This window comes from Halichoerus grypus, chromosome 5, assembly GCF_964656455.1.
Source record: "Halichoerus grypus chromosome 5, mHalGry1.hap1.1, whole genome shotgun sequence".
Classification (NCBI taxonomy): Eukaryota; Metazoa; Chordata; class Mammalia; order Carnivora; family Phocidae; genus Halichoerus; species Halichoerus grypus.
The window spans coordinates 186,978,614-187,005,710 of record NC_135716.1 but is presented as its reverse complement, the minus strand read 5'-3'; the positions used below and the strand labels follow the sequence as shown (position 1 = coordinate 187,005,710).

The following is a 27,097-nucleotide window of genomic DNA, read 5'->3' as shown; positions in this document are numbered from 1 at the left end:
CGTCCGCGCGTGCGCAGTGGCGGGCAGCTCCGTGGGGCGGGGCCCAAGGGCGGACGGTCGGCGCGTGCGCCCTGGCGGTCAGCGCCGCAGCGGGTGTGGGGCGGTGTTGGACCCCTGGTCTCTCAGGTGACCTGGTCAGGCGGTCAGGGCGCTGCGAAGCATCCTTCCGCCATAATGCGGTCCGGCGGGCGGCCCCAGGGCTTGTCAGCGGCCGATGCGGTCCGTCCCAGAGCGGGGCGCGCCATCCTGGGGAAGACAGACAAGCCCAGGCCAAGGGTGACCCCCGAGGTGCCGGCGTGAACTCTGCCTTGAGTTCACTGGGACCCCGACTGTCCCACCGGCTACCTTCCAAAGGATGGGGCCAATCCGGTCTGGCGGGCCCAGTCCTGTGCCATGTAAAGGAGAGCACCCGAGGCACTAGGGTCCCCCGGCCCCATCAGTGACTGAACCCCGCTCGGGCCCCCGAGGGTCACGTCCTGATTGGCCTTGTCTGGCCACCAGTGGGGCGCGGGGACGGGGAGCCCTGCGAGGACCTGTGCCAGGTGGGGTCTGCCCTGGGCAAGCCTGCCCAGCCCCTGCCCGTGGGGGAGAGCCCGCCTCATAAAAATAGTTCCACTGTTTCCCCAACTGAATTTTCCACCCAGCCCATGAATAGGGTCATTATGCAACAGTGGACGCTGCACTGAGGCTTGCTTTCTGCTCCCACGGTCCCCTCCCTGGCCTAGGGGAGGGGGAGGCAGAGCTGGCCACCTGGCCATGGGAGTATGCCTGAAGCAGGCAGGTGGGGATACTGTTCCAAGGGCCAGTGTCCGTGGAAAGGACCCTGACTGCGGAGGCCTGGAGCTGGTCCCCTCCACCTCCTCAAGTCTGCCATGAGGGAAGGCTTGGAGGGACATGAGGATGACACACAGGAGGTCGTAAAGTTGGTGTCTGAATGCGGGGTGGGCGAGGCGGCTGAGCAAGCCAGCATACTGCGAACAGCCCTCCCTGGAGAGAAAATCCAGGACAGGGCCAAGTGGGGGCCTGGAGTGTCCCCTCGTAGGTTATGTCAGGGGGAATGCTGCATATCAACTATGAGGCAGGTGGTGGTCATCAGTCCAGACAGATCTGGAGAGGCCATTGCTGTGTTGGACTGTCTGGCCCTGTGGGACAGAGCTAGGGTTCCAAACCCTTCACCATTACCCCTGACTGCCTCTCGGCTTGGGCCACAGGTCAGCGAGGTGACTGATCACACGACCATTGACAGTGGACACCGAGCACCGACAGGTCCAGCCGTGGCCACTGGCGGAAGACAGGCACCATGCTTACCCTTGAGTCTGGCCCAACCAGGGCATCTCAGGCAGGATCTGAGCAGCCCCAGGCCCTGGGCGGAACCCAGAAGGTGTGCTTATCGTCCGCAGCCAGGCAAGTCAACCCGCGGGAATCCAGCCTGCTTCTGCCTCCTACCACATCACCCGTCCCTGGCCTGCCTTCCTTCTGGGGGCTGTTAGTTTCCAGAGCTCAGCCGCCTGCTGCCACACTCAGCATGGTGCCTTCACTCCTCCACCTCCCCCAGGGGCTCCGCCATCCCCACACGGGGCAGGCCCGGCTGTTTTTAGCACATGGAAAGTTATGTAAGGGAGGCCACTCCAGGGCACCTGGGGTTCAAGCCCAGGTGCGTCTAACACACACCCACACACACCTGCAGAGCCCAGGCAGTGACAGTGTGGGGCTGGGGCCTCGGGCAGGTAGAGGCCCTCTCCTGCCTCAGTTTGTCCCTGTGTAAAATGGGGGTGCCGACTCATGTGGGAGCGTCTTGATGGGAAGACTCAGCTCAGAACCCCTCAGCATCAGTCCCCAACCTCCTGATCATAAGCACCCCTGAGTCACACCTAAGGGAGAAGAAGGTGCCCAAGACAGATGTGGCCGGCAGGTGCTGCAAGACCCTCACCCTACCAGCCCCACACAGGCTGCCTTCCAGGTCAGCAAGGCCCAAGCTGCCCAGCCCTCTGGCCATAGAGCTGATGGCCTCAGCAGTCGAGACAGGAGTGGGCAGCTAGGCTGGCGGCAAATGACAACTGAGACCTTCTCCAACCCCAAAGCCACCCTTTTGGAGCAGAAGCTGGAGCTAGCGCTTTCTGCCAGACTTCCTTCCCACCCCTCCCACCGCTGCCAACGGCCAGGCTGCAGGAAGAGGGTGGCTGTCTTCTCTCCTGAGCATCTTGGGTGGGGGGGGGCCCATGGCTCTGTGTTGGAAGAGCTACCAGGAAACCAAGAGGGTTAGAATCAAGAAAACATCCCCCTTACCAGTTGCTGCTACCCCCTCCCCAGGGCGGGACTTGAAGGCCTCAGTCACATCTGACCGGGAGGGACCGCCTGGCCAGGGCTCAAGAGAGGGTCCTAAAGAGCCAGCCTGGAGGTGACCAGGCAGGAAGTGTGCACACACCCCAGCCCTTCCAGTGGGAGACACCTGGCCAGACCCCGAGCCCCACCGACCCCCAGCTGGCTGGAGGCATCTCAGGGAGTCCCCTCTGTGTTCACTGGAGCTGCTGCTTAACCCTGTGGTCAGTGTTTGGAGGGGGGGAGAGGTTCCACATTTGCACCAAGAAGGCCCCTCACCCTCCTGGAAGCAGGTGGGCCAGCCTCCAGGCCCAGGGAGGACGACCCCCACCTGCCCACACCCACCAGGAACCCGGTACATATGCAGAGCCCACGGGCTCAGACTTCATTCTGTCGCACCAGAGTCCCCTGGGACCATCTCTAAGCTGCCCCTGGGGGGGGGGCACCCACAGATGAATAAGCTGAGCCTGGGGGCCCATGAAACTCCAGGCACCAACAGTCTCCAGGACAGCCCCAGCCTGGAAGGGGATGCCTTGGCCCCTAGGCCCAGCCGCATGAAGGCTCCCACTCAAAGTCCCAAAGAGGGGTTGTGCTCAGGAGGTTGGGGCCAGCCATCCTACTGTCCTTCTGGGGAGAGGGTGGAAGACGTGGGACCACCCACCTGTCCCTTCTCTGAGGCGTTCTCACATCCCTTCACTACAGCTATTGAGGAGTGACCACGTGGGCCTACACTGTGCCAGGAGCTGGGGTCACCCTGTCCTGCCCTAGCCTGCTCTTCCCGGGGCCAGTGAGGCCTGGGGAGGCAGGAGAAGGGATGCACCAGGAAGAGAGGAGGGGGCTTTCAACCTCAGTGCCCCTGGATGCGGTCTCTCTGTCCTGCTGAGGCAGCCAGAGACCTCTCTGCCTTCCCAGAGGTGGGCTCTGGGGTGACCTCCTCCCCTCCCCACTGGTCGCTGATCCCTGGCCCAGGCGCCTTATGCTGGCCCCTCGGCAGTTCTCAAGCTATTTCCCCAGGAGGAGGGAAGGGAGGTTTGTGCCTTCTGCCTGGATGATCTGTGACTCGAGCCCCTCATCATCACAGGCATGCCTCTGCCCCTGGCCAGGGCTCCCTCTCCCACAGGAAGGTGGGGGCTCCTGTCCCCTGTGAGCCGCCCTTGGCTGACGGGGACTCTGGCCAGACCTGAGCTCCCCAAGCCCGGGGTCTCCAGGCCCTTCCTTCCTGGCAGCTCCCTTCTTCAACCTCCTGAGCTGGGAGCCACAGGTCACTCCTGTTCTCATTACCCAGAGCACCCGGGACCCTCCTCTGATGCTCACAGGCCTCCCCCAGGACAGTGTGCCCCCCTATCCCACAGAGGAAAATTGCTCAGTGGCAGAGGCCTGAGACACCCCAGGCCTGTGCTGAGTCTGGAGGGTCTGATGCGGGGCTCAGGGAGGGGGTAGCCACACCAGTGATACCAGCTGGCCCCACCCCTGAGCCTTGAGCAGGAAGAGGAAAGTGAGGCCCATTTTGCACTTGAGCTAATGGACTCCGAGAGGTTGATTAATTTGGGCAAGGTCACACGATAAGTGACAGAGCCACGATGCGCATCCACAGCCAGGTGAGCCCAGGGCCTGTTCTTCCCCAGGCATATGACTTCCTCCTCCCAGACATCACCAGTGACCATCTGCCTCCTTCCAAAGCCACAGGCTGATGACCTCACCCCTCCTCAGAGCCAAGGCCCCACCAGCAGGGCCTATTGGAAGTGAGGCTCCCTCCCTCATCCCAGTCCAGGCCCTCTGCACTGATTTGGGGTGGGGTGTCAGAAACTAGAGCTTGCCCCAGGGGGGTGGGGGGCAGTAGGGCCTGAGCCACACCCTCAAACCTGGGACCAGGCTGAGGGTCTGCTTATTAGGGAGGGTGAGACCTCCGAGTCATCCTGGGGACATGCTGGATCCCCCACTGGGGCCAGAGGTGGTGGGTCATCCTGGGACGGGGGTGAACTGGGTGTCCTGCCTTCAGCCACACTGAGGCCAAGGACTTCAACCCCCAAGACGGTGTGATCCGGACCCTGAGTGTGCTGTGTGTTCTTAGCGTGTGCTGTGTGGTCTTAGCACGTATGTGGCCAAGACATGGGTGTGTCATCTTTGCGGGCGGGGTGTTGTCTTAGTAAGTGGTGTGGTCAGCGGTGGCCTTCTCGTCTGCTGGGAAGAGTGAACTGTGGGCCACATGGCACCAGGTGTCCTCTCCACACCCAGGCTGAGTTGTTCCCACGGTCCGAGCCTGTCCCAGTGGCTGGCCCTACACACCTGGGTTCTGGGACCGGAGGCCCCTGCCCGGTGTCCCTTGGTCACAAACACCTGTGGTCAGCGCTGACAGCGTGAGCCGGGCAGGCATCCCTCGCCACCTGTCGGAAGGAGAGCAGGCAGAGAGGTGAGTGGCCAGGGCACACTGCTGGGAGCAGGCAGAGCTCCTGTTGGACCCAAGAGAGGTCTGAGCTTCGGGAGGTGGGGGAGCAGAGGGTCTGCTCGGCGAGAAGCCGCTGAGCCGTGCAAGGGGGTCTCAGCCAACACAGGCCTCTCCTCTCCCTCTAGGAACCAGGAACCGCTCATCCCCAGGGCTCTGGGCAAGAAAATCTCACCCAGGGGCAGGACCCCCATCCCTGCCCCCATGGCTTCCCCTTCCGGGTCCAGAGTGGGTGTGTCTGCCCCTGCCAGCCAGGCCCTGCCCTGCCTCATCCCACGCCCAGCCAGCCTGTTATAAACAGGAGGCTGCCTGGCCAGTGTCGGCCACATCCCACTTTGTCTTGTCACCTGCTGGAGCTGCCATCACTGAGGCCACCCACCACGGGAGAATGGAGGCACCTGCAGAAGGAGGCTCCAGCTTCCAGGTACCAGAGGGCACCTGATGTGGGCTTCCTTTCCCATGCTGGGGGGCAAGGAGGGAAGGTCATGTCTCTCGCAGGGTCTCTCGGGGTCTCTCGAACCCGAAGTGCAGGGAGTGCTGTCCCACACGTCACCTTGAGCACAAAGGGCGAGAGAAGAGGGTCACGCGGTCCCCACTGCCTGAGGGCTTGGTGTGTGTGACAGGAGTGCACCCCTGCGCCTGCTGTGTCTGAACCGAGGCACCTCGGGTCCCTCGGTGCGTCTGGGGCCCTCTCTCCCAGGTGTCTGGACCCTGCCCTTCCCTCAGGAGGCCCTGGAGGCTCTCAGTGGTCCTCAAGATCCCCATCTGCAGGGCGTCCCCTTTTCCTACCCTGGTAGCCCCAGCCAGGGCAGGAGGGGGCTGGTTTGGGCTACACGTCTGGAGGAGGGTAAACGTGGTTACTGGAGTCAGAAAGAACCTTCTGGAACCCCTTTTGCCTAACCTATAACACACAGCCGAGGCCTGTCTCACCTTGAAGGCCCAGTGTGATCCTGGTGGACACACATGTGGGCAGAGCTCTGCGCAGTGTGAGACCCAACGTGAGCACCCCGTGCTGGTACCTGCTCCTGGCCAGCAAGTGGGAGGCCCACAGACCTGAAGCCGGGAAGGAAGGCCAACCCACCCTCGCCCTGTACCTGTGGCCCCACGCCGCCGGCTGGCCTGCTCCCACACAGTTTCCCAGAGCACGTGGGGGCCGCCTGCTCAGGTGTACCAGGCTGGGCGTGGGCTGGCTGAGATGCAGCAGGGGCTCAGATGCACCCCCGGGCTCAGCCCCCTCCCCAGGTTCCTCAGGAGGGGGCCAGAGCTCAGGAGGCCCCACCCTGGGTGCAGGAAGGCCCAGTGATTCAGACCAAGAGGCAGACGGTGTGGGAAGTCCCCCGGAAACCTGTGCGGTGACTCCACACGTATTCGGGGAGAGCAGGCGTGGCCTAGTCAGGGTCCCATGTCCCTGTGTGCTGGAGGGCCTGGGGGTCTGGGGGCCCTGGGTCTGTGGCTCTACTTCTCTAGGGCCCTCAGGTCCCCACCACTGGCTAGCCCACGGGCCCCCTGCCCACTTTTCCTGAAGCCTAAGGTCCACAAACAGGGCTTCCCCGGGGACAACCTCGGTAGATGATGCCTCACCGGGCGCCCAGAGCACTGAACAGTCCTCAGGCCCGACCCTTGGCCCAGACGTGGCCGGAGCAGCCTGGTTCCATCAGTCCCAATCAAACGTGGCCATGGTGGCCACTAAGGGTTGGTAGAGACCATTGAGGCCCAGAGTCTAGTCTTTGCAGGGCCCCTAGACCTTCAACATTGGCTCGAGGCCCAAGGACACAATACAGTCCCCACCCCAAGCAGGTCACCCACCTGGCCTGCCCTTCCCTAGAGTCCCCTGCCCCACTTGAGTGGACAGTAAGGCTGTGTGCAAACAGTACCGGGCAGGGCTTGGACACCATATTCTCTGCTGTCCCTGTCCCCACCAGCAGACCCAGCTCTGGCTGCAATAAGACTCACGTGCGGAGGCTGCCCAGTGCCCGGCCCAGTGTGGTGCGGGGTGGCTGCAGGGCCGGTCCCAAGCCCCCGATAGGGCCTCTTTTGAGCATCAGCGGGCTGGGCGGTGCCATTGGTGGCCGGGGGACACGACCGTCCCTGGAGTTCCCAGGGACAGAGAATGGCAGTCCTACCAGCCCGAGGTGAGGAGGCCTGAGTGGGAGTCAGGCCGGGCAGCAGGCGGGGGCCACACGGCGGCTTGCTCCTTGGCCGCAGGTGGGAGCCACGGCCCATGCAGCCGGTGGTTCCCCGACGTTCCGTGAGGCCCAGCGGCCCCTGCCACCACTGCTGGAGGGCAGGCCGAGAGAGAGGCTGGTGGAGCTGCACACCTCCTTCCGGGAGCTGTTCACCTTCTTCTGCGCCAACGCCACCATCCACGGGGCCGTCCGCCTCGTCTGCTCCAGCCAGAACGGCCTCAAGACGGCGTCCTGGGGGCTGCTGCTGGTGGGCGCCCTGGGGGTGTTCTGCTGGCAGTTCGGGCTCCTCTTAGCACAGTACTGGCGCCACCCGGTCATCATGACCGTGTCCGTGCACTCGGAGCTGAGGCTCTTCCCAGCCGTCACTCTGTGCGACATGAACCCACACAGGTGAGTGGCGCTGCCTCCCCACTTGTGCAGCCTGGGGGCACCTCCCCGGTGTGGTCGCAGTGGAGGGCCCACCAGCTCGTTGATGACCCCACCCCACTGCACCCCCGCACCCAGTCGGGAGCTCTGAGACCTCTGCTCTGGACGGTGGTGGTGGGAGGGTGTTCAGGGACCAAGAAGAGCCAGCTGGAGCTTGGCGTGGTCAGTGCCCCCCAGACGCCAGGTGCTGGGCAGCCTGGGAAGGGTGAGGGGAGGTGGGAGGGAGCCTTCCGGAAGGGCAGCCTGCAGCTAGGCTTCAGGTGGGGGGCGGGGGGGCAGGAGAAGGGAGCAGGGCAGCGTTGCGGGTGGGGAGGCAACAGGAGCAAAGACAGAGGGAGCTGTGGCCAAGCCAGGAGGCCGGTGGAGTCCACACGGGGGGCGGGGGGCTTCTAGGCTTGACCGGCTGATTCTGGGGTCAGCACCACGGGGGTAGGCACTACCCTCCCCAGCAATACCTGGGGACTGATGTGGGGGCTCTGACTGAACCCACCCCTCTCCCTCGCCCTGCCACCCTCCAGGCCACGCTCAGCCCGCTACCACCTGCAGGTACTCGATGAGTTTGCCCAGGAGAATATCCGCTCTCTCTACAAATTCAACTCCAGCGAGAACAGGAACGTCCTCTTTGCTGACGCCCGGCTCCCACAGCCTGCCTTCTACCTGGACCGCGGGATCCGCCTACAGAGGCTGAGCCAACCAGGCGGCCAGAGCAAAGTGGGTTTCCGCCTGGTGAGTGTCCCTAGCCCCGCGAGGTCCCGGCACGCTGTCACCCGGCAGGGCTCTGAGTTGGGCGTGGACGGACGAGGAGGCCGTGCTGAGCTGGCCCCGCTGCCCTCAGTGTAACAGCACAGGGGGAGACTGCTTCTACCGGGCCTTCTCGTCAGCCGTGACGGCCGTCCGGCAGTGGTACCGCTTCCACTACGTGAACATCTTGGCCCTGACGCCCCCCGCCCGCGAGGACGGCCGCCACAGCCACGGAGGCCACTTTGTCTTCTCCTGCAGATTCGACGGCCAGGACTGCCAGGCCCGGTGAGTGGGCGCGGGGCAGCGAGCTGCTTCCCCACTGCGGGCATGGGTGCCACCCTGGGGTCCGGCTGGCTGCACACGGCTGCGCCCAGAGGTGAGGCAGGCCGCAGTCCCTCAGGCCTCACGCGACGGGGTCATGGGCTGCTACGAGTGTGGCCCCTGGTTCCAGGCACTTCCAAACGTTCCACCACCCCACCTACGGTAGCTGCCACACCTTCAGTGGCGTCTCAGCTGCGCGGCACCCGGGCATCAGCCATGGTGAGTGCCAGCCCCAGGCTGGGTGGGGCAGGGGGCATCCAGGCCAGCCGGGCCTCAGCCCCTTCCCCTCCCAGGGATCAGCCTGGTCCTCAGGGCTGGGCAGCAGGACCACCTCCCTCTGCTGTCCACGGAGGCTGGCATCAAGGTCATGATTCATGGGCATGACCACACGCCCTTCCTGGAGCACCAGGGCTTCAGCGTCCGGCCGGGCACCGAGACCACAATCGGCATCCGAGAGGTGGGTGGGCCCCTGGGAGCCGGGGCAGAGGAAGGGCCCCAGGCCTCCCACTCCCGAGGTCCCTACCCAACTCCGGGGCCCCCAGGGCGGGGACGGTGGGACTGAAGCACGCCCCCTCCCCTCAGGACGAGGTGCACCGGCTGGGGGGCCCCTACGGCCGCTGCACCAAGGGTGGGGAGGGCGTGGACGTGCAGCTGCTCTACGATGCCTCGTACACCCTGCAGGTGAGTGTGGGGCCCTCGGGGGACAAAGGGAGCGTCTCAGGAGGGCCCGGGGGAGGCCAGGAAAGAGGTGGTCAGGGGAGGGGGATCTGGAGTCTGGGGGGGGGCCCCGGGAGAGGGAGGCCAGGGGAGGTTTGGGGCAGGGCCCAGGGGAGGTGGAGGCCAGCGGAGATGGAGCTGGGGAGTTGGGGGGCAGGAATGGAGGAGGCCAGGGGAGTGGTTTCAGGAGAGGGGGCCCAGGGGAAGGGGTGGCCAAGGGGGAGGGGAGTGGGGGAGGGTGCAGGGAGGGCAGGTGCAGTGCTGAGAGGGAGGTGAACCAGGCCCTCCTGCAGGCCCCAGGACCTTCAGCTCATGTCCCCCGCTGTCCCCCCAGGCCTGCCTCGTGTCCTGCTTTCAGCAGCTAATGGTGGAGACCTGCTCCTGCGGCTACTACTTCTACCCCCTGCCGTCAGGGGCCGAGTACTGCAGCTTCGCCAGGCACCCGGCCTGGGGTGAGACCACCCCCAGCCCCCACCCCGGCCACTGGGGTGGAGTGCGGCCCTGTCAACCTGCAACCTCCCCTCCAGCCCAGATCGAGCCTAGTGGGCTCATCTGTGACACACAACCCCCCCCCAGGTCACTGCTTCTACCGCCTCTACAAGGACCTGGGGACCCACCGGCTTCCCTGTACCTCACGCTGCCCCAGGCCCTGCAGGTGAGTGGCGAGTGTGGGGGCTCGGGGCCAGGGGTTACTGCCACAGCACCCCAGCAGGAGTGTAAGGGGGTCCGTCTCTCCCAGGGAGTCTTTCTACAAGCTCTCTGCCGGGACCTCCAGATGGCCTTCCTCCAAGTCAGCCGTGAGTGCCCCGGAGGGGTGGGTAAGGGGTGGGCAAGCAGGTGGGTCTCACAGGTCCCAAAGGCTCAGCCTAGACCAGCTGTGCCCCGTGGTCCCTGCTCTTAACACCGGCCGCACAGTGCCCCGAGGGCTGCGAGAAGCTGCGGCCCCAGCGAGCCTTTTCCGTGCACAGGACTGGATCCTGGCCGTGCTGGGCAAGCGACGCCCCAGGAGCCTGAGCCAGAGCCCGGGCCTCAGGTGGGTGCACGCCCCCGCCAGAGGCCACGTCCCGGCCCCTCCCTCTGCCAGCCTTGTCCTCAGTACCCCAAGGAGGGGCCCTGCCGTGCGGGCCCAGGGCCCAGCCCCTCACACCTCCGCCTTGCCCCAGGAGCAACGTGGCCAAGGTGAACATCTTCTACCAGGAGCTCAACTACCGTACGGTGGACGAGACGCCCGTTTACTCGGTGAGCCAGCCGGGAGCCAGGGGCTGTGGTGGGGGCGGGACCGGCGGCTGGCCAGCCTGGGGTGCAGCCCTGTGCACCTGCTCACCGCCCACTGGGGCCTGCAGGTGCCCCAGCTGCTTTCAGCCACGGGCAGCCTCTGGAGCCTGTGGTTCGGCTCATCGGTCCTCTCCGTCCTGGAGCTGCTGGAGCTGCTGCTCGACGCCATAGCCCTCACGCTCCTACGGGGCTGCCGCTGGCTCCGCAGGGCTCGGGGGTCCCAGCCAGGGGCAGCCACGGTGCCATCCCACACCACGCCAGAAGCCAACCAGTTGCCCACTGACTGCAGGGATGACATTAATCATCTGGGGGGCCCTGCTGGCCTCATCTCCCACGATGCTTCCCGGAGCTCTGGCAGGAGTCTTTGCTGAAGAGTTAGGCCAAGTGAGGGGCCCAGCCTCCCCACACCTGAGCCAGCCGGACTTGTTCTGATCCTGAGGGACATGGCAGCGGTGGGCTCTCCTGGCTGCCCAGGGTGAACCGACCAGCCCCACAGAGCCGCCCCAGCCAGCCAAGCCAAGCCCAGGGCCCAGGAAGCAGCACTGGGGTCTGCAGGCAGGCACCAGGGTGCCCAGCCACCTGCCCAGTGGCGGCCTCACTCAGGCACCAGGGCAGGGGGCGGGGAGCGAGTGTCCCTACCACTCTGGATTCCCGAGTCTAGTCTGCGTAGCTGTGTGTGCGCGTGCGAGGCGGGGGGGCCTCCACACGGGAGTGTGCCTGTTTGGTCGGTGTCGTGTAAACACGTGTACGTTTCTAAGTGTGTCAACATACCTGTGTATACCCGTGTGCAGGTGTGTGCAGGCATCTGGTGGAGCCTTCCTCAGCTCGGGGCAGCTGGGAAGAAGGGTCGGGCCAGGCCAAGGCACTTGGTGACCTTGGGCTGCTTTGTAATAAAACTGGCGATTCCACCTGGTGGCTACGGTGTATGTTCCTCCCCAGTTACCCTTCCCGCGTAAGCGGAAAGCCCCAGGCTGAACCTCCACACTCCTTGGAGCCACAAACACGCTGTGGGGGCTGGGGGGGCTGGGGGACAGGAGGACATGGTGCCCACGGCCAGCTTGCAGGGTCAGGGCTTGCCCAGGAGATGGGACCAGCCCCAGACCACCCTCCCTGGTTAGCATCCACCCCTACTACTCCCTCCAAGGGGCACACTCCAGGCCAGAGAAAGGCAGAGGGGCGAGGGGCTGGGGGCTGGGGGTGTAGGGAGTCAGTTTCCATCAGAGAAGCCCCAGGGCCCTCCCAGGCCCCCCCCAGCCCAGCACGCAGGGGCTGGGTTCTGGCTTACTGCATCCTTTTGGGGCACTGGTGCTACCCCACTCAGGGCCACCCCTCAGGGAAGGCAAAGGACCCAGACACCCCCTCCCCAGCTGCGAGGGTGGAGTAAGGCAGGTGAGCCAACGACAGGCAGGAGTGCAAGCAGCAGTTTATTCACCGTGGTCTGGGGCAGGGGCGGGTCCTGCCAGCCCGAGGCCCTGATGCGGGTAGTGGGGTGGGAGGCAGGGGCAGAGCTCAAGCAGGGAGAAAGGAGGGAGTTAATTCTGCTCTTTAGGGGTCACAGCCGACAGGCAAGGGAGTTGGGGGGGCTCAGTCAGCACCCACCTTGCCGCCCATGGAGCCTTCCCGGACAGCTTTTGCATAGTGACCAGCCAACTGGCCTTGGCCAGACCAAGGACGTAAGTTGGGGAGAGGCCCAGCCACTGCCCCAGGGCTCCAGGAAAGGGGACTGCAGAGTGAACGCCTTGGTGGGCCCTGGGGAGTGAGCTGAGGGACGTGTGGACCCGCCCAAGGGCCCAGCCGGAGAGGTGAGGCTGGCGACGGGCAGGCACACCTCAGGAGCCTCCCCGGCAGCAGGCAGAGCCAGGGGCGTCCAGGTGGTCCCCGAGAGTCCACGGAGAAGACACGCAGACAAAGTGAGAAAGAGGTCGTAGAAAATCTGCTCAGTCTGTGACCAAGAATGTCGGATGCAGGGGTGGAAAGTGCCAAAGTCCTTTATGCACCGGCTCGGGGCCAAGTGCCTCTGGAGGAGGCAGGGACAGGTCTCTGGCCGCCCAGCACTGGGGCCCGCGTGGCCAGCCACATGGCCTTGGGACGCCTGCGTCCAGCCAGGGCTGAGGCCCCAGGCCGCAGCCCGCCCCCCAGCACCCGAGAAGCCCAGTCTGGATGCCGGTCACTAAGTGAGGTACACGGGTTGATTCCCTGGATGGGCTGCCCCTTCTGCCCTCAAAAGGCGCTGGTGGCCAGCCACCAGCCCCAGGGCCTAGCAGAGGGGCTCCGGGGGTGTGTAGGAGGGACCCAACTAGCAGGTCAGTGTTCTACGGCAGTAAAGGTGGGGGCACGAGGTGACACAGGCCCTGAAGGCAGAGAGGACAGAAGTGACACAGGTCCTAGGACGGACGGAGGGGCACAAGGTGACACTGGGCCTTCAGAGTGGTTTGTGATATGAGCAACCCAGGTGCCCAAGAAAGGGGTCACCTGAAGACACGGGGTCCCCAGGTGTGGTGAGGGGCACCAGACGACGCAGCACCTCCCAGGGGGAAATGTGGGGCTTCTTAAGACTCAGTGCTGGGGTCTCTCCCAGCCCGAGGGGCCGGGGCAGCTCCGAGGAGGGCAGAGCAGGCGGGCGGGGGGCCAGGGCGGTCCAGACCCGGTCCGCCCCGCCCTAGCTCTCCTCCAGGTGGAGGCTGATGAACTCCTGGATGCACCTGCGGTACTGGAGCTCCGTGGGGCTGCTACCCGCCAGGGAGCCTGGCTGGCCCGGGGGCGCCTCGGCCTCTCGCATCTCCTCAGCCATGCGCGCCAGACGGAGCCTGGGGGAGGTGCGGTTTGAGACCGAGCCGGAGCCCCTTGCGCCCCTTCCCCGGCACCGCCGCCGCGCAGCCCCCGAGCCCCACCCCCGGGGCCCCGCCCACGCTCACAGCGTGACTATGTCTGCATTTGCCTCCTGGATCGCGATGCTCAGCGGGTCCTGCTGCTCGTGGTCCAAGGCATGCTGGTCAGCTCCCCGCTTCAAGAACAGGCAGACCTGACTGAAGGGTGGAGGGGACAAGTCGGGGCCGGCCCGGGGCGGGAGAGGCGAGCCCCCGCCCCCCACCCCAGGGCAGGAGGGGCGCCGGAGACTCACCCCGTGCGCCCCAGGAGTGTGGCGTGGTGCAAGGGCGCCCGGCCCCGGCTGTCTCTTTGGTTCACGTCTGCTCCGTTTTGCAGAAGGAATTCACAGACAATCAAGGAGCCCTGGGGAGCCGAGGACAGTTCAGACTCACCTGGGAAGTGGCCCCTCGCTGGTCTCCAGGAGGGTACGAGGGGTCCTCGCCTTCGTCCCATAAGGAGAGCCCTGCAGACGCGTCTGTCCCGCGCAGCCCCCCCCGCGCCTGCTCACCCCGACCACGGCCTGCACCAAGGGCGTCTTGCCCTCGTCCTCCGTGTCCGCCCAGTTGACCTCCGCCCCGTGCGCCAGGGCCGTGGCCAGCGCAGGGAGGTCTCGGGTGCGCGCCGCACGGTGCGCCAGGAGCCCGGGGTGCAGCTCACGCAGGTCTGCCAGGCCCCAGGCCTCAGCCTCTCCGTCCGCCTCACCGCTGGAGTCCTCAGACTCTGCACCCTCTACGGGGAGGGGAGGGCTACGGTCAGGGGCTGCGACATGGCCTGGAGTGGGGTTGGGGGCGGGCGGGGGCTGGGCTGCAGCGGAGGCAGGGAGGCGCGCACCCACCCTCCTCGGTGACGCTGTCCACCACGGAGCCTGCGCCGAAGGCCAGCACGTCCGAGCTGCCGTCAGAGCTGCCCCCTAAGCCACTGTCGCTGCTCAGACCTGCGTGGTGCGGGGACAGATGGAGACCCTTAGAGTCCCTGACTCCTCCCAGAGCTCTGCTGGAAGGCTAGAACTCCCACCCATCCTCCAGGGGATGCCCCAGGAACAGAATCAGCCCTCACTAGGGGAGGGGAGCCCTGCCTAGGATGGGGCAAAAGGGGAGAAAACAGCTCAAAGGAGCCAAAGTAATGCACTCAAGAGCACAGCCCCCGGGGAAGCCCACCCTGTGGCAGGTCGGCCCTAGCAGGATGGATGGGCTGAAACAGAACCATGCGCAGTCAGTGGGCATTCCGCTCTGTTTGTGGCGAGTGCATGCTGCGAGTTCACTGGGGACACCCCCAACCCCAGCCCTCCCCCAAAACACTGAGCGGAATCTCAGATGGCTTACCCGAGGGCAGCCCCAGCCTCAGGAATGGTGAGGCAGCGCCCTCTGCTGCCAGAGGGCACCCCCTGGTCACCGCCCCCAGCCCGGTCAGTTCTTGGCCTGGGTCCATGCCTTCGGCCTACACTGCCCAGGGAGGTTCTAGAGGTGCCCCAGACCACTGGGTGCCGATAAATCATTAACAGGAAGCCCTTGGTGGGAAACCCTGCTTGTCGCATTTGGCTCCCAACTCCAAGAGGAGCTGGGAGAGATGCACAATTGTCTCTCACAGGCTGGCTCCAGCACACAACTGTCCAGGCCCCCAGCACGCACGCGCACACATACATGCGGGGCCCTCAGCGCACACGAGCACATGCACACACACCTACGTACATGCCTGTATGCACATTCAGCCACGTATCCATACACACCCACGTGCACTCACATAGACATACTTACTCTGGTGGGCATACCACACACGCAATTTGCACACATCACTCTTGAGGTTCATGGCCTCAGCCTCCAACTCAGTGGCCAAGTAACCCCAGACCCTCGAGATGCTATCTCAGCCTTAGCCCTGCTTGACCCCCAAACTCTCTCCAGCCCCGACCCAGTACTTCCTGCAAGGAACACCGGTCCCTCCAGTCTGAGGAACTGAGCCAAGGGAAGAGGGCACGGGTGACTAGGGCCCTCACAGCACTTACTACGTGGACCAGCTGCAGCAGCCCCTGCATCGAAGTAGGAGAAGAGGGAGTCCAGCTCATCTGGGCAGAAGAGAGAGTCCCTCCGGAACTTGCGTTCCACAGCACCTGCTGCAGGGAGGTGGGGAAACTGAGGCCCAAGGCAAAGTAGGATGCCCAAGTCCTGCTGGGAGTCCTGCCTCCCTCCTGCCCTGCCCCCCCCGATCTTCCTGGGGCCTGGGGTTTGGTGGCTCATGCACCCGCAGGAGCCCGCTTCCCAACCCTGCACGGGTGTGCGAGCACAGGGTACGGCCTGCTGGTACCTGAGGACAGAGCCGCCACGGAGGGCAGGACAGGCTCCAGGCGGACCTTGCGGCGCGCAGCGGGGGCTCGGGGGGAGCTGTGGTGGCGCTGGCACTTCTGTGCCCGCCAGTGCCGAGGGGCCTCCCGGGCTGGTGCGGAGGGCGGCTTCCGCAGGAACTTCTTTTCCACATACTTGTCCTTGATCCAGGCCTCCTTGTCCTGCCTGGACCAGGGGTGGACGTGAGGCTGCACTCATGTGTGGGGGCTCCCCTGGCCCCATCTAGGCCGCCCCCCAACCTCACCTAGGGCTGCTGGCTGTGGGCTTCCTGCTGCCTGGCCCCTCGCACCGAGCCTCGTAGATCTGGTTCACGGTGCTGTTTCCCAGCTCACACATCAGCTAGCAGGAGACAGGGGTGCGGGCATCAGCCCCAGCTTACAGTAGGCCAGCCGCCCCCGGGGCTTGCAGACCTGGCCGCGGTGGCCTGGCAGCCTGTGATGGCCTCATACGCACCTTCAGCAGCTCTGGCTCCCACGAGTCCAGAGTCAGGGACCGCACCTTGGAGCAGTGGACACCCAGGCTCCTGGACAGGGAGGAGGCAGGGTGAGTCAGGGCGCGGCTGCACCCCAGCCCCCCGCCCCCCGGCGGGCCCACCTGTGGACGCCTGAGCACTCAATGCACAGCAGCACACCCAGGTTGATGCTGGCCCAGCGGGGGTCCGGCTGGCCACAGTCCCCACACCGGCTGTTGCCGGCCACGCTCTGCACGCGCTGCAGCACGCTCTCGCCCTTGGCGCTGCGCTCCCGAGAGTCCGTGGCGGAGTCGATGCTGCTCGTGGATGGAGATGCCGTGCGGTCCAGCCTCTGGGGGTGGCGTGAGGGGCCGCTCAGCCCTCGGAGCTCCAGCCTCCCTCGCCCCGGGGCCCCCCCAGCCAGAGGTCCAGCAAGGCTAGGGTGGCTGAAGCATGAGCCCGCGTGCCCGTGCGTGCCTGCATACTCACACGCACACAGTGGGCGCGCCCGCAGGTACGGACGCTCACACTGCACGCGTATGTGCACGCGAGCAGCCTGCAGGGACCGCCCCCCCGCCGCACACCGCCGTGTGCTCACATCGTGGAGGGGGTTGAGAGGGCCGCACCTCACTGTAGCAGCTGTCTGGGCTCTCCCGGTAGGCGGAGGCAATGCTGGCTTGCACGGCCTGAAGCCAGGCCTGCCGCAGCTTCTCGGAGTCGGCCTGCAGCATGCAGCTCCTGGAGGAGGGGGCCATCAGGCCAGGCGGGCGGGGCTCCCTCCCCCACCCTGCCGCGGCGGGCCTCCTCACTTGGTGGGCGACACGACCTCGAAGCAGAACCTCCGCTCGATGTCCTCACACGGCTTCACAGAGCACAGACGGAGGTCGTCCACCACCACGGTCAGCACGTCCTGCGGGCAGCACCGCCGTGGCCTTGTGCCCAGCGCCCAGCACCACCGTGGCCCTGTGCCCAGCGCCCAGCTGGGCCCCACACTGACAACCCGCTCATCGCTCTACTTATGCACTCAGACTGAGATCAACAGTCTCTGTCCCCTGACCATTGAGGTTCAGTGTCCTCGGCCCTGTCCGACCCCCCCACCGCCCCCACTGAGCAGCCCACCCCAGGGTCCAGGTGGGGAGGGTCCCAGCCGTCACTGACCCAGCCCCAGCAGCCCCGAAGCGCACCTTGAGTTTCTTCTGGTAGACCAGCTGGCTGTTCTGGATGGAGAACCAGCGCCTGGGCAGGTGGATGGGCCAGGAGGGGGTCAGGCAGGGCCAACCCCATGTCTGCCCCACAGACCCCCTGAGAAGGCCCCTCCCTCACCGGTTCCATGTCTTGAAGGCATTACTGGCCCTCTTGAAGAGGTAGCCCTCCATCACCACACCGCTGGGCGCGTCCACATCAAACTCCACTTTGGGCTCATCATAGGAGAAGTCCTGGGGGTGGTTGGAGCCCAGCCTCCAGTGAGTGTCCGCCCCTGGTTGTGAGGACGCTGCCGCCCTGCCAGGCTCCCCCAGAGCCAACACTGAGGTGGGGCGCTGCTCTCCACAGCCTCTTCCTGACCCCAGCAGAGACCGTTGCCCCGAAACCCCACTGGGGGCAGACGCCTCACATTACAGCTGAGGGCCCCAAGAGCTCCATCCCCCGCCCCACACCCGCAGCCTTGCAGGGACAGCAGGCTCTGGGATCAGGAAGGAAGCTGCCCCCCCATCCTTAGTCCCCCATTCACAGTGCCAGCTGGGCCTGCTCCAGCCAGCCTGACAGAGCCCCATTCACAGGGACTGAGGAGACACTGAGTGCCGTCCTGTGTGTCCAGTGGTAGGACAGGAGGCCCAGCCACCTGCTCCCCTGGCTGAGCGGGGGCAGAAAGGAACAGCTGCTGCCGTTCCTGTGCCCGCGGGGGACGTGGTCCAGCTCAGCCCAAGTCCTGCTGGTGCCAGCCACCACGGACAGCAAAGGGCTCCCAGGTGCGGGGACGCGGAGGCCGGGAGGTGTCCTTGGTGCTGAAGCTCTGCGGCGCGGGGGAGGGCAGAGGCCCCGCCCTGCCTAGTCCCTTCTCCCCTCACTCCCTCCCCCAGGGTACACGCCCACTCACCTGCAGCAGCGTCTGAGAGGGCCAGGAGCAGGAGGGGGTGTGAGGAGGGAGAGAGAGCCAGTGAGTGACCGCCCACCGCACCACCCGCCGCCAGGCTCCCAGTGCTCTGAAAATAGCCACTCCCACCTGCGGCCCACCTCTACCCTGGGGCTGTCTGGGCCTCTCCTGAGACCACTGCTAGTCTCGAAGGAAGGAAATCCCAGGTCCCAGCTCTAGCCCCAGCCCCAGCATCTGTAAGCTGAGGACGCTGGCCCCTCTGCCCACCCAGGGCTGACCTCTAAGTGACTGTCACAGGGCTGTCCCTCCCGCTCGGCCACGTTGAGGTTCCTAAGGATGGAGACCTCTATCCCTGAGTGCACATTTCAAAGAGAAGCAGCATCAGCCCCTGCAGAGTGGGCAGGCCTAGAGAGGGAATAAGGGCGTAGTGGTCTCCTGGGGGCCCCCGAACGTGCAGGGAGGTCAGGAGCTGCAGGGCCTCACCCGCTGCTGGATGGCAGCGTGCTTCCGCTCCATGTCCCGCTTTTCCACTGCTGAGTCGATCACCAGCTGGTCTAGCTGTGGGGGAGGGGCGTCAGGGAGGGAGGTGACCACTCACCCGCTGAGACGGGTCTTGGGCCCCCCCCCAGCCCGCAGGCTCACCTCGGCTGCCAACTTCTTCATGTAGGGGTCCAGCTGGTGCAGCAGGCTGTAGCCTTGCTGGAAGAAGCTGTACTGGGCATGCATGAAGGACAGCATCTGTAGGTGGGTGTGGCACAGGGGACGCCAGGCCCTCAGCAGCGACCAGAGGACACACCAGGTGTACTCACATCCCGCACACCTCACAAGCCTGTACTCAAGGCCAGTGCCCCCACCCCAGCCCCTCACCAATCACTCACAGAATCCAAGATTTCAAACTTCTTCTTGGCCTGGAGGACGTTGATCTGCCAGGGGACAGGTGAACAGGTGAAGGGTGTTGGGGCTGAGGTAGCCCATGGCCTGTCCCTTACCACAGAGTCCTCTCGGGCTGTTTGTGGTTCCCTGAGACCCCCAGCTCATCTTCGGCTCCCTGCACCTGTGCCAGCCTCACCCGCCCATGGTCATGGAGTCCTTCCCCACGTCAGGACTTTGGGTTCCTCCCATGAGCAAAGACAGAAATTCTCACACCTGCTCCTAGGCCCCCCAAGCCCCCCTCAGCCTACCCCCTGTGGCCTGCAGCCTCACGTTCGTCCCCAGCCCACCCCCACTGCTGTGCCTTTGCCTGGACAACCGCCGCACCACCACCACCACCATGTTCCTTCCCGAGATCTGGCATCTGAGGTTTTCTGGAGCCAGAGGGGCCCTCCCTCTGAAGGCCAGCTCGGTCTGCAGGAACTAGGAGCAGCTTCCCACCCCCTCCAGGCCTGACCACTCCTTGCCCAGTGGCTGACCTGGAGCACATAATCCAGTGCCAGGTGACGGAAGCACTTCCGGGTGAGGGTCAAGGCACCTGTGGCCTCCTCCACCTCATGAGGACGGTGCCGTGGGGCCTGGGCATTCCTCACGAGGGACAGCTCCATGTCCTCTCGAACTTTGTCAAACTGCTTCTTGGTCTCCTTGAACTTCCGCACATCCCTGGGGGCCAGCAGGTGTCAGGTCGGGGTCTTGGGAAGTCTCCACCTTCATGAACTGCCCTCCCTTCCCTACGGCCCTGTCCCAGCACCCCCACCCCCCAGCCCAGCTCTCCTCCTTTTCCTTTTCCTCTCCCTCCTCCTCCTCTTCCCTCCTCCTCCTCCCCCCCTTCTCTTTCCCCTCCTCCTCTTCCTCATTCTCCCCCTCCCTATCCCTCTTTCTCCTCCTCCCTCTTCTTCCTCTTTGTCCTCCCCCTCCTTTTCTTTCTCCTTCCCTCCTTCTCCCCTCCCCTCCTCCTCTTCCTCATTCCCCCCATTCCTCTTCTTCCTCTTTTTCCTCTCCCCTCTTCCCCCCTCCTCCCCTCCCCTCCTCCTCTTCCTTATTCCCTCCTCCCTATTCCTTTTCTTTCTCTTCCCCATTCCTCTTCTTCCTCTTCCCCCTCCTCCTCCCCCTCCTCCTCATTCTCCTCCTCCATATTCCTTTTCCCCCTCCTCCCTCTTCTTCCTCTTTGTTCTCCCCCTCCTTTTCCTCCCCCTCTTCCTTTTCCCTGCTCCCCTACTTTTCTTCCTTCTCCGTTTCCTCCTTCTCCCTCTCCTTTTTCCCTTCCCCCTCCTCCTCTCCCTCTTTCTCCTTCTCCCTCCTCTTCCTTGTCCTCCTTCCCTATTCCTCCTCCACCTCTTCCCCCTCCTCCTCTTCCACCACTCCCCCTTCCCCCTGCCCTTCACCACCTCATTCCCAGGATCAATGCAGCCTAGGGAGACCCCCTGCCTCACCCGGGACCCCAGACTCAGATTCAACTCAACATTACTCAGGGGTGAGTGCCACAAACACCCTAGCTGCACATGAGCTCAGACCTCCACCCAGCCCCCACCCTTCCCTCCACCACCCTAAATCCTTCTACAGCCCCCCCTAACCCTCACCCTTTGCCTGAGGCCCTGCTGGCTACCCTGTGTGCTCCCTGACCCCACACCCTGCCCTCCAGGCACTGTTTCCTTGACCCCAGCTTTGTCCCACCTCCAAGCCTTTGTTCCTGCTAAGTCCTCCACCCAGAGTCTTGAGGCCTTTGGCCAAGGCCTCTCCTTCGCAGGCCCCAGGACGCCCCCCAATCAAGCACAGCTGTGTCTGCCCCCCACTCCATCACGAGTGTCACCACCAACCCCTCCCAGGGCCTGTAGAGGCTAGGCCTCCCTCGGGGGTCTGAAGACCACTCACTCTTTGACAAAACTGTGGAGCTGCTGCCGCACAGACCTCTGGGCCTGGTCGAACAGGATCTGGGGGCCGAGGGAGGGAGGTGGTGTTAGGGTCTATTCCTCTGCAGCTCCAGGGGCCAAGCCCCTGTCCCTCCAAGTGAGGCCCAGGGAAAGGCCCACCCAGCCCTGCCTGGGCCCCAGCTGGTTGCCCCCACAGAGCCAGCCTCACAGGGTCTAGGGGCGTGGGTGTGGCCCCAGGCCTGGGTTGGTGCCCGGAGGCCACAGCTGTGACCACCTGCCCTCTCCCCTACCTGGCTCTCAGCCAAACGAGAGACCAGAGCTCTCCCAGACGGGTCCCTCTCCTACGGCACCACCCCATGCCGACTCACACAGGCTACTGGGTGACACCCACCGCCTCCCGACCCTGGAGGCCACCTTAGCATGGCCAGGCCTACAGTAGAAAGATCAGGTCAAAACCCAGAGCTCCCAAGGGACTTGACCTAGGGGACAGGGGAGGGTGGTTTTCAGGAGCTGGAAGGGCCTCCCTACAGCGCTGATTGGGCCCAGAATCAGATGCCCCCATCACAGGAGGAGGGCTGGGCCCTAACTAGGAACAGATAGACAGACAGACAGACGGGGCAGAATGAGCTATCCTGAGCTGGTTTATTTCTAAACTTCCCCTGCGGGGGTGGGGCTCCTTGTTTAGTCTGGGGCTCTGGTTCCCAAGCCAGGGTCTGACCACCCACATGCGCCTTGGGCCCTATTCTGTGTGTCTGTGCTAGGGGCCCTGAGGGGCTCAAGGTCACCCAGATCTAGCCTGGGTAGCAGTGAGGTTGGCAGTCATCCAGGGGCCCAGGGGTCAGCCTGGGAGATACTCCTACTGCCTGGCCAGATACCTCTGCTTAACTGGGGGACCCTGGATGAGCTTCTGAGGTATCCCCCACCCTGAGACCCCAATGCCCTCAGACCTGGGCTATGATGCTCCCTCCTCCCACCCCCAGAATCCAAGTACCTCCCCACTGTCTGGCCCCCACCTGGGACACAGCAGAGTACCTCAGTGACATCCCCCCACCCCCACAGATCGGAGGAATAGGAACGTGGCTTCCCAGCAGTGGCCAGCTCAGCTCCCTCAGAGCCAGCTGAGAGCAGTTCCAGGCTGGGCGGGGCCTGAGGGGAGCCAGTGGGGGGGCTGCCTGCGATGGGAAGCCAGAGGGATGTGCCCTGGGTCAGGCCCCCACACGTCACCCCACTGTGGCCAGGGCTTACCATGTGGTAGTTGACCATCTCCTGCAGGCTGTCTCCAAATCTCTGCAGACATTCCTAGGGGGAGACATGGTAGGGACGACCCCTTGCTCAGATGAGACAGCTGTGTTCCCAGGGTGGTTGGCACCTCCTCGTCCACAGCTCTCGGAACCACCCGCCCCTGCAGCCCAGCACAGACGCCCGCCTGTGCCCACCCCTGTCTAGAGGTCCGAGCTCAGTGCCCCCTCACCGAGATGACGGTGTCGCCCTGGCACTGCTGGGACAGGTCTCGGACACCACTCACGAAGAGTCTGTTGGTGGTGACATAGGCCTTGCCAGCCTCGATCATGCCACTGCACAGCTTGACCAGCTACGGATGACAGAAGGAGCAACATTCGCGCGCCTCCAAGTGGCAGCCCTCCCCTCCAAGAGACCAGCCCGCAGAGGTGGGAACCGCCCAGGGGCAGCCAGAATTCAGCTCAGGGCCCACCTGTGCCCAGGACACAGCTGTCCCTGAGGAGCCAGCCCACTCTTTGAAACCCACCTGACCCACAGCAAGTTGCCGTGAGGAGCTTGGCTCCAGAGCAGAAGGCTGGAGCAGGACAGGGAAGCCCAAAGCGGGGGAACCGAGGGCGGGAGTGGGCACGTGGTCTTGGCCAAGGGCTGGCAGGACCGGCCAGCGAAGGCGCTCAGAGATGCTGCCCCTCCTTTCTCCCTCTTCTCCTCCCCGGCCCCTTCCCTTGGGCGCCCAACCCAGTCCCTGGGAAGCACCTGGGCACCCCCTGGCCCCACCGAGGCCAACCCCCACTTCATGGGAGACTCACATGTGCAAGCAGCATGTGCACCCTGGGACAGGTATGGCAGGCCACAGCCAGGAGGACGAGGGACAGCCCCAGGTCCTGTGCACCACACACGCGCGCACGCACACTCTCGCACACACGCATGCCTGTGCGTGAACCCAGTCGGGGCCAGGCATGGGGGCGGAGAGGCAGCCCTGGACCCTCCAGGCACCCCGGGCCCCGCCTTCACCTTGTCTAGTTTTGCCTCGATCTCCACCACGTCAGTTTCCACCTCATCAATAGTAGCCCTGCAACAGGAACGAAGGTGGCTGCAGACCAACCCACCGCAAGCCGCAGGGCCCGAGGGTCAGGTCAGGCTGGGGCTTCCTCGCCCCGTGCACCTCCCCTCCCTATGCGGATGTGCAGTGGGTCCGGCTACCTGCTCTGGTCAGCCCCCCTGCTGTCCCATGCTCCTCAGACATGGAGGAAACGGAAGCTGGGAAAGGCAGATGCCCCCCTGGGCAGAGGGTGAGGGACTGGGACCCAGGTCCAGCTGACTCCACAGCCACCCAGCACCCACCACCAGCCCAGGCAGGAAGAGGCCCAGTCAGCTGTGATGTCCCCATCTGGGGTCTGGCTGCTGTGGGCCCAGGGACAGGAGGTCAGACAAGCCCTCGAGGACAGAGGGAGGGGCTGCAACTTCCTGGCCACTCTCCTGGCTGGGCCACTGCACTTCTCTGGGGCTGAGCTGACCCCAGACCCCACCTTGGGCCCGTGGACCCCGGGGGCAGACCAGTCCCAGGGCCCGTAAGCATGCGCCCGCTGCTTTCTCTGGTCTGGCAGCAGCGTGAGACCCCAGACTAACTGTGGAGGGGTGCCCCCTGGCACCTCCAACCTCAGAATGCCGAACAGCACAGTTTGCCCAAAAGGAATGGTGGGACAAGCTTCAGAGGCGCCCACTCCCACCACAACAGCCTGACAGTGGGGCTGCCTCAGGGAGCTAAGAGTTAAGGAATGACATCACCAGAGAGGCCACAGACGGGAGAATCCCCGGAAGGCGAGGCAGATGGATCGGGCACGTGACCCCCCTCCCTTGTTCTGGGAACAGGAAATAGGGAAAGAGGGCCAGGATCCCAGCGCCACCCCCCCACCCCCCCAATCCGCTCAGCTGGTGAACTGGGCCCATCTGGCCTCCTGGGGATGAAGGACAACTGGGCATGAGGGCCAGGGGTGACAACGGGGGCCCAGGAGTAAGAGGCAGGCCTCCAGGGACAGGTCTTAGGTGGGGGTGGGGCAGAGGGAAGGCCATCCAGGTATAGTGGCCCCCCGCTGCCCCCATGGCCCGCAGGGGGGCGCTGTGTTCCAGGGTTTCCCAGGCCGGCGGTCAGGGACCTGGTCCCTCACAAGAGATGTATAGTTCTGCGTGCCCACAATTGGGAGCCATTGGGAGGGCACCCGGCCGCCCCAGTCAAGGACTTTGGAAGCTTCCCACCACCCTCTCTGGCAGGACATGGGCTCCTTCCTGGGCAGCGCCCATCCCTTCCAGTGGAACTAAGGGAACTCTGAGTTCCAGAGAAGGGACAGACCACCCACCCAGGAGTAGAGGCGGCCCTGAGCAGTTGCTGCGCTTGGGCAAGGAGGGGGGTCCCCCCGCAAGGGTGGGGCCGCCCCGCACCAGATGCTGATGAATGTGCTCACGGGGGCAAGGTGGGTGCTCTGCAGAGAGCAAAGAACCAGCACCCTGTCCTGGGAGCCTCAGCCTCCAAGGACCTAAGGCCTTCTCTCCTGCCCTCCCTCCAGGATTTCTTCAGCGGCTTGGATGACAAGGAGGAGGGTGAGGCAGGCTTCCCCACCAAAGCCATGACTCAGCGCCTGAAGCCCCACCCAGGGGAGGGGGCACCAAGAACAAGGGGGCAGCACCTCCAGGCCTGTCTGGAAGAGTCTGGACTCTCCCACATGCCTCCCAAGGCTGTGGGGCTCTCCCCAGGCCAAGAGCATGTAGGCATGGTCCCTCTTCCCAGGGCTGGGGCCACCTGGCCCCACATCACTGCCTACAGCCTCCCAACCAGCCCCACTCTGGCTCACCCCAGGCCTGCCACCAGGAAGTCCCAGGTTACATTTCAGTGGCAGGGTGAGGGTGAGGAGACAGTGGGACCCCAGGAGAACCTCAAACCCCTGTTAAATCTCAGCCCAACCCCGAAACCCACACAGTGTGGCTTCTGTGGCCCAAGGTTCAGATGAATCTCCTCAGCCCCCGCCCCAGGCCCAGATGGGCACTTTCCTGGGGTAGCCCATCCCTGCCAGAGGAAGCATGGCAAAACCCAGGCAGCCACTGCAGCCACTGTGGGCCACAGACAGACCAAGCTAGTACAGGAGGGAAGGCCTGGAGGTGAATGGGGTGCCATGCCCCCCATCCAACCAGGCAAGTTGGGCCTGCACCCCCCCACTCAGGGGAAGAAGGACCGACCACGGGGCTTCTGAGCAAGGGGTCAGGGTGAGACTATGGTACCTCAGTCAGGACCAAGGCCCCAGCTGAGGCCCCAGCTACATCTTCCCCCACAGCCTGGGTCCTGGAGGACAGTGGGCAGTGGTGGGGGCCCAGGACTGTGGGTGCCTGAGTTGCTCACACCCCCTCCCTCAATCAGTCAGCAACAGCGGATGGGAGAAGGCAGAGAACTACCCCCAAACCCTCTGCCCTGGGGCCCCTCCCTGGGCCAACCCTTGACCCCTCATCCCTAGTCTCCCCAAGCCTTTGCTGCTGACACCCCTGTGTGATGGTCGTGCAAGGGGCCCAGGGGTAAGGGCACCAATGCCGAGGCTCACAGTGCATCTACACGCAGGTCCTCTTGCTGGCACACCACAGACTCAGCAGGCACACACACGCATGACCAAACACACATGTGCTCATGTGCAAGCAAATGTACCCGCGTGTAGTGACACGCTGTACACACAGACATGTGTGCTCACGGAGAGGACATACACACAGGCGTACGGACACGTATGCACGGTGCCGGAATATACGTGAACAAACTAACGTGGGTGTTTTGTGCTAAAGCTCCTGTGTGCGTGATAAACACATAGTACAAGTATGCACCCACAAGAGGGGTCAGGAAGTGACACGCACACGTGCACACAGCAAGCCGGCCAGCCCAGGGGTGCAGCCCACCCACACATTCAGGGTCTGGCCCCTCCAGGGAGGGTCCAGAGGAGCAGAGCTCACACCTATGCACCTGCTACACAGAAGGTGCTCCATGGTGCACATGGATGAGCAAGCCTGCACTCCCACGAAGGACTAAAAAGACCAACCCAGGGCTGGGCACAGCGCACAACCCCTACCCGGAACTCCCACCCAGCCTTGCTCAGCCTAGACCCCACCCTCAAGGCCCCTAGGTCACCCCTGCCAAGCAGCTGGCCCCAGGCTGAAAACGTGGCTCCGGTTGCCTGACCCCCATGCACTGCTCTGGTCACACGGATGAAGACATATCCCTGGGACAGACACCCCTCGCACCCAGACCACCCTGGCCAGAGCTGGACTGCAGGGCCAGGAGGGTCTCAGCCCTGTGCAGGTGGCCAGCACGAAGGTGCGGACACAAAGTGGGGGTGGACACTCCCACGGAGAGGTGTCTATACTGGCGGCCACCCCACCCCCACGCGCACAACCTCCGCGCGAAGTGACCAGCACAAGGGGCATCTTTTGTTCAAGGCCTTTGGGCCCGGGGCTGCGGGCTTTGTCCGAGGCGGGGTCCTCCAGCTCCCATCACCGGCTCCCGCGCCCGTCACAAAGGCGGCAACGACAGTCCCCCTCTGCGCCCACCCACGGCGGCCCCGGGTGCCCGGAGGGGGCGGCGACCCCCGACGACCACAAAGGGCCGCGCCGCCTCCGGGGGCGCACCTGAAGCGCGGCGAGTCCTTGATGCACTCCTCGAACTCCACCGTCATGGCTGCGGCGGCGGTGCGCTCACTGGCACGAGGACCGCGGCGCTCCGAGCGGCATGCCCGGCCGGCCCGCTCGTCCGTCAGCCGGCCCGCCCGCGCCGCGCTCGGCGCCCGCCCGCCCCGGATTGAGGCCGCCGCGCCGCCGCCCCGCCCCGCCTGTCACCGCCGGGGAATGTCGCCAAAGT

General features: G+C 64.8%; 2 protein-coding genes across 11 annotated transcripts; one reads left to right on the top strand and one right to left on the bottom strand.

The window, feature by feature from the left end:
• Positions 1-15: 15 nt before the first annotated feature.
• On the top strand, positions 16-11,336 carry SCNN1D (sodium channel epithelial 1 subunit delta). Of its 10 annotated transcripts, XM_036089745.2 has the most exons (14): positions 16-4,729; positions 4,891-5,186; positions 6,968-7,338; positions 7,893-8,100; positions 8,210-8,400; positions 8,567-8,655; positions 8,730-8,893; positions 9,019-9,117; positions 9,488-9,605; positions 9,730-9,808; positions 9,893-9,950; positions 10,122-10,186; positions 10,317-10,392; positions 10,497-11,336. In XM_036089745.2, the coding sequence occupies exons 2-14, from the start codon at positions 5,151-5,153 to the stop codon at positions 10,797-10,799; spliced, it is 1,857 nt and encodes a 618-aa protein (XP_035945638.1). In that variant the 5' UTR covers positions 16-4,729; positions 4,891-5,150; the 3' UTR covers positions 10,800-11,336. The 10 variants fall into 10 exon arrangements, with proteins under 10 accessions (XP_035945638.1, XP_077930060.1, XP_077930059.1 ...); XM_078073934.1 differs by having other exon boundaries at positions 16-2,543; positions 4,555-4,729; positions 9,488-9,808; positions 9,897-9,950; positions 10,122-10,392; XM_078073933.1 differs by having other exon boundaries at positions 16-2,543; positions 3,945-4,729; positions 9,488-9,808; positions 9,897-9,950; positions 10,122-10,392.
• Positions 11,337-11,834: 498 nt separating this feature from the next.
• On the bottom strand, positions 11,835-27,095 carry ACAP3 (ArfGAP with coiled-coil, ankyrin repeat and PH domains 3). The gene is made up of 24 exons (XM_036089669.2): positions 26,869-27,095; positions 23,227-23,284; positions 22,448-22,567; positions 22,222-22,275; positions 20,978-21,036; positions 19,585-19,768; positions 19,054-19,098; positions 18,818-18,913; positions 18,659-18,733; positions 18,179-18,190; positions 17,407-17,519; positions 17,268-17,319; positions 16,893-16,993; positions 16,710-16,821; positions 16,227-16,435; positions 16,086-16,155; positions 15,877-15,971; positions 15,595-15,797; positions 15,296-15,403; positions 14,132-14,230; positions 13,805-14,025; positions 13,550-13,659; positions 13,344-13,454; positions 11,835-13,235 (listed from the first exon to the last, which is right to left on the bottom strand). Exons 1-24 carry the CDS (start codon positions 26,913-26,915, stop codon positions 13,088-13,090), a joined length of 2,502 nt encoding a protein of 833 aa, XP_035945562.1. The 5' UTR covers positions 26,916-27,095; the 3' UTR covers positions 11,835-13,087.
• Between the last annotated feature and the right edge of the window lie 2 nt (positions 27,096-27,097).

What these genes read in the sequence shown, in the direction of transcription:
- ACAP3 (XM_036089669.2), bottom strand. Translation starts at nt 26,915, where the DNA reads ATGACGGTGGAGTTCGAGGAGTGCATCAAGGACTCGCCGCGCTTCAG. An exon ending in CCCACAGCCAGCAGCCCTAG is followed by an intron (nt 15,798 to 15,876) that starts GTGAGGTTGGGG and finishes CCCCTGGTCCAG; the next exon opens with GCAGGACAAGGAGGCCTGGA. An exon ending in ACACTCCTGGGGCGCACGGG is followed by an intron (nt 13,455 to 13,549) that starts GTGAGTCTCCGG and finishes TCCACCCTTCAG; the next exon opens with TCAGGTCTGCCTGTTCTTGA.
- SCNN1D (XM_078073935.1), top strand. Translation starts at nt 5,151, where the DNA reads ATGGAGGCACCTGCAGAAGGAGGCTCCAGCTTCCAG. An exon ending in GCAAAGTGGGTTTCCGCCTG is followed by an intron (nt 8,101 to 8,209) that starts GTGAGTGTCCCT and finishes CGCTGCCCTCAG; the next exon opens with TGTAACAGCACAGGGGGAGA. An exon ending in CCACAATCGGCATCCGAGAG is followed by an intron (nt 8,894 to 9,018) that starts GTGGGTGGGCCC and finishes CCCTCCCCTCAG; the next exon opens with GACGAGGTGCACCGGCTGGG.